Genomic DNA, 4,399 nt, shown 5'->3' with positions numbered 1-4,399 from the left:
TCATCAGTATGAGTTGTCATTTTTTCTGTTGAGACATATTCAGTGAGCTCCCAGGGTACAGCTTCTGAGTGCTGTGAGGGGAGTTCTAGTAGATGAGGCTTAAGTAATCAGCTCTCAGGGGCTTTGTTGGATGGTTCCTTCTTTGGGGAGAATAGGTTGACCCATGCCTAGGGCTTGACAGTAACCAATCTCTTAGGTGGGTCTGGAACTCAGGAGCTTCCAAGGATTCCAACTGTGGGGCAGGGTGGGGCCAGTCCTCCACTCACTGCTGCCCACAAGCACACCCTTTCCTGGCTTAGTCCCTGAGTGTATCCTCCTGCCCACTCAGACCTCTGGCCTGCTTCAGCTGCTCATGTGAGATGCAGACTCAAAGGGGAAATGAATCAAGTTCCTTTCCCTCTTCCAACTCACATCCCAGTGGGTAGAGTCCACTCGGTACCTGTTTCACTCACATCCCACCAGGCACACCCTAGGTCATGTGATAGTCACCTGGTTGGATTCATAGCAGTGTTTTCTCTGATCTCCCATCTCCCAGAGCCACCTCTGTGGCCCACTTTCCCTAAGATGGCTCCCCACCTCGGCTCCATGAAGGAAGTAGAGATACACAGTATCCTTTTCAAGCACCAGCGCACAGCAAAGCCTCTGGATCAGCTAAGATTACACAGCATATTTTTTATCTCAGGTTTTTCCATACGGAATCTGTATTCTCCATCCCTCTGCCTGAGGTGAATATCCACTGTTCAGTGCTGATGTGGCATCTGGGTTGGCTCCCATGTGTCTTTCTTCTTTGTTTATTGTACCCAAATTCCTGAGTCCCTAAGCCACTTTGAACGTCCAATATTGAATTGTAGTAAAATCCATCTTTCGCCCATCTCATTGATAATTGTACCCTCCTGCTTTGGTCCTGAGCCTCAGCACAACTTGGAAGGCAGCTTTCCTCTATTTGGCCATCTTCCATCCCTCTTGACCCTTCCCATTTTCTAATTTGTCTTTTTCTATGGGAAGTTGTTGAATAATAGGTTGAAAATCTATTTCATATGAAAAATGAGCCAATATTTTTCCTGTCTTTAAAAGGTTCCTCTGTGGGTTTTAAATGTAAGACTTCTCTAAGATTTAAAAAATATTTGGGCACAGTGGAGCACACCTGTAACCCCAATCTTTCCTTATAATTTTTTTTGATAAGTTTACCGATGTCTGCAAAGCCAGCTGAGGGTAGAAAGGCCATTGACACTGAAGATCCATTGAAGAATATTTCCAAATTTAGGACTTTGATCCATGAACAAAAAATGTCTTTCCTAATTTAGGTTTTATTTAATGCCTTTCAATAGTGTTTGATGATTTTAAGAGTACAAGCACTGCCAAAACTTGTTAAATAGAAGTCATAAGTGCTAATGTTATACAGAACAGTGGCATGATTGTAGTTCACAATATATATGTCTCACCAAGAACTAGAAGGACTCAAAGACTCCAAGCAAAAAAGTAATAATAAGGAGATGAAAATGTTGATTACCCGATTTGACCTGTACACATCGCAGACATGAATTGAATCATCGCATTGTAGTCTGTATACATATGCACAATTATTGTATGTTAATCAATATTTTTTAAAATTGTAAGGAAATGGAAATGGTAAACACCATGATTTGATCATAACATATTATATACATGTATCAAATTATTGCATAAATATGTGCAATTAAGATCAAAATAATAAAATATTTGTATCATGTGATAAGTGTACTTTTTAATAGCTGTTTCATAAAATGATTCATTTTGTTATTTAACTTAATGTTTAAATTATTGCATGCCATGGAAGATATTGTTGCTTGTATTCTTTTGAGCAGACCATTGTGTGTTAGGTCAACTAAGACTAGAAAAATAGAAATTTTTATTTTGCTTCCAAAATATATATAAAAAAGTTAAAGACTCAAAAATACTTGAAAAAAGCACTGCAGTTGTTTTGTCAATTTTCCTATGGTGATTTCATAATCTTTTTAAAAATTTTAAGTAGAATTCTCTTAATTTTACTTTCAGATGATTAACTGTTCATATAAATAAATACCATTACTTCTCATATCCTATTCTCCTACCTTAAAATTTTGATTACTTAATTTTTTAGTTCCAATATTTTTTAGTTGACTGCTTATGATTTGTATACTAAAGCTCATGTTATCCAGAAATAGAGATAGTTTTATTTAATATTATTTCTACCTTTATGAACTTCCTAGTAAGTCATAAAGGACAAGGCAAAACAATTTAATTTCCTTTGCCTTTTAATTCTAATATAAATATTCATCATTTAGAGATTGTAATGAGAACAATCTTTATCATACCAAATAACCAGTAATAACTGAAATTTAATTAAGATGAAGTAATTATTTTTATCTGAATAAAGCATGACATCAAAAACATATACTGCATTAAACTTCATTAAAAAATTATCATATTATCATATTTTCAAATCTGTGGACACTTAGAATTGTTCTTGACTAAAGAAATAATAAATAAATAGTGAGGTAGGGAGGGAGAGCATGGGAGGGTTAGATTAATTCTATATAGGGAGGAGGAGTGGGAGGGAAAGGGAGGGGAAGGGGATTAGCAAGGATGGTAGAATGTGATGGACATCATTATACAAAGTACATGTATGAAGACTTGAAATGGGTGTCAACATACTTTATATACAGAGGTATGAAAAATTGTGGTATATATGTGTATTAAGAATTGTAATGCAAAAAAACCCAAAAAGAAACATAGTACATGTATAAAGGCATGAATTGGCATGAACATATTTTATATACAGAGATATGAAAAATTGTGCTTTATATGTGTAATGAAATTATAATGCATTCCACTGTTATTGTGTATTTAAAAAATAATAAAATCAATAAAAAACAAACAAAAAAGAAATAATATTAGATGTTACCATTTGGATTACTGCATACAGTAATTGTAAGAGGGTTGAAATAACTTTTTGTGGGTTTTACATCATTAAAGAACTAAACCTAGAGAAGATTTTGCCTTCTTAACCACATTCTTGCATGCACTCTTGACCTCCTTGTTCCTCAGGCTGTAGACCACAGGGTTCAGCATGGGAATGACTATAGTGTAGAACACAGATGTGAACTTGTCTGTGTCCATGGAGTGACTGGAAATTGGCTGTATATACATGAGGATGACCGTTCCATAAAAGGTGGAAACTGTAATGAGGTGAGAAGCACAGGTGGATAAAGCCTTCTGGTATCCCTTACCTGAGTGCATCTTCAAAATGGTGATGAATATGAACAGGTAGGAAATCAAGATAACAAGAAGGGCAAAAATGACATTGAAGGTTGCCATAAGAACAAGAACCAGTTCAGCAACATGTTTATCAGAGCAAGTCAGAGTCATGACAGCGGGAATATCACAGAAGAAGTGATGGACCACATTGGTCATACAGAAAGAGAGGCAGAACGTGTCTCCAATTTGCATAGAAGCATTCAGCAAACCAATGGCATAGCAGCCTATGGTCAGACGAGTGCACACAGTGTTTGTCACGGTGGTGGGGTAATGCAGGGGTTGGCACACTGCTGCATAGCGGTCATAGGCCATTGTGGTCAGGAGGTAATTTTCTACAGTGGCAAAGAGTGCAAAAAAGAACATCTGAGCAGCACAAGCATTGTAGGAGATGACCTTGTCTTCCATCAGCAAGCCAGCCATGACCTTGGGAGTGACAGCTGAGGAGGAACAAAAGTCCACCAGAGACAGGTTACTGAGGAAAAAGTACATGGGGGTGTGGAGGCGGGAGTCCAGCAGGATCAACGTGATCATCCCCAGGTTCCCCACCAGAGTGATGAGGTAGATGAGAGTGAACAGTATGAAGAGGGGAAGCTGCAGTTGTGGGGCGCTGGTCAGTCCCAGCAGGATGAACTCCCTCACCTCTGTGTTATTCTCCATGGGTGGTACGTTAGAACCACCAGGTGCTGTGTAGCAAAGAGGAAATTTTTGATTTTGAAAAGCAAAACTCAGTTGAGCAGAAATGGAAAAGTGTAAGCATTACTTTATTATGATAATCATATTTTTCAGTATTCTCTAGATCTAAAGTGCTGGCATGACCATACAATGTAGTAGACGATTTATCTAAACAATAATTTGCATTTGAAGAGTAAGGGTTTCGCAGACTTGTTTTCCAAATTTGTTAATTTTGTTTATGAATAAAGTGAGTCAAAGAAAGGGGTTCATGGGTTGACCAAGGTCACAGGTCTGGAATAAAGCTAGCTCTTAAATAAGATCTTTTAAGTCTAACAGCTATGCTTCTGTCTCATATGCCAGGCTTTATATGTATACTTTCATTTAATCATTTTTACCTGTTCCATTAAATAGAACACTGATTAACGTGAGAATTTGAGAAGGTGAGATTTTC

The 4,399-nt window shown here is 37.5% G+C and overlaps 1 protein-coding gene across 1 annotated transcript; it reads right to left on the bottom strand.

The window, feature by feature from the left end:
• Nucleotides 1-2,988: 2,988 nt before the first annotated feature.
• On the bottom strand, nucleotides 2,989-3,936 carry LOC139707061 (olfactory receptor 5B17-like). Its single transcript, XM_071617049.1, has one exon. It carries the CDS (start codon nucleotides 3,931-3,933, stop codon nucleotides 2,989-2,991), a length of 945 nt encoding a protein of 314 aa, XP_071473150.1. The 5' UTR covers nucleotides 3,934-3,936.
• Nucleotides 3,937-4,399: the final 463 nt, after the last annotated feature.

Source organism: Marmota flaviventris, chromosome 9, assembly GCF_047511675.1.
Source record: "Marmota flaviventris isolate mMarFla1 chromosome 9, mMarFla1.hap1, whole genome shotgun sequence".
Classification (NCBI taxonomy): domain Eukaryota; kingdom Metazoa; phylum Chordata; class Mammalia; order Rodentia; family Sciuridae; genus Marmota; species Marmota flaviventris.
Note: the sequence above shows the minus strand (reverse complement) of the source record. Positions and strands in the feature narration are given on the sequence as shown.

Excerpts from the sequence above, each read along its gene's own strand:
- LOC139707061 (XM_071617049.1), bottom strand. The coding sequence starts at position 3,933 with ATGGAGAATAACACAGAGGTGAGGGAGTTCATCCTGCTGGGACTGACC.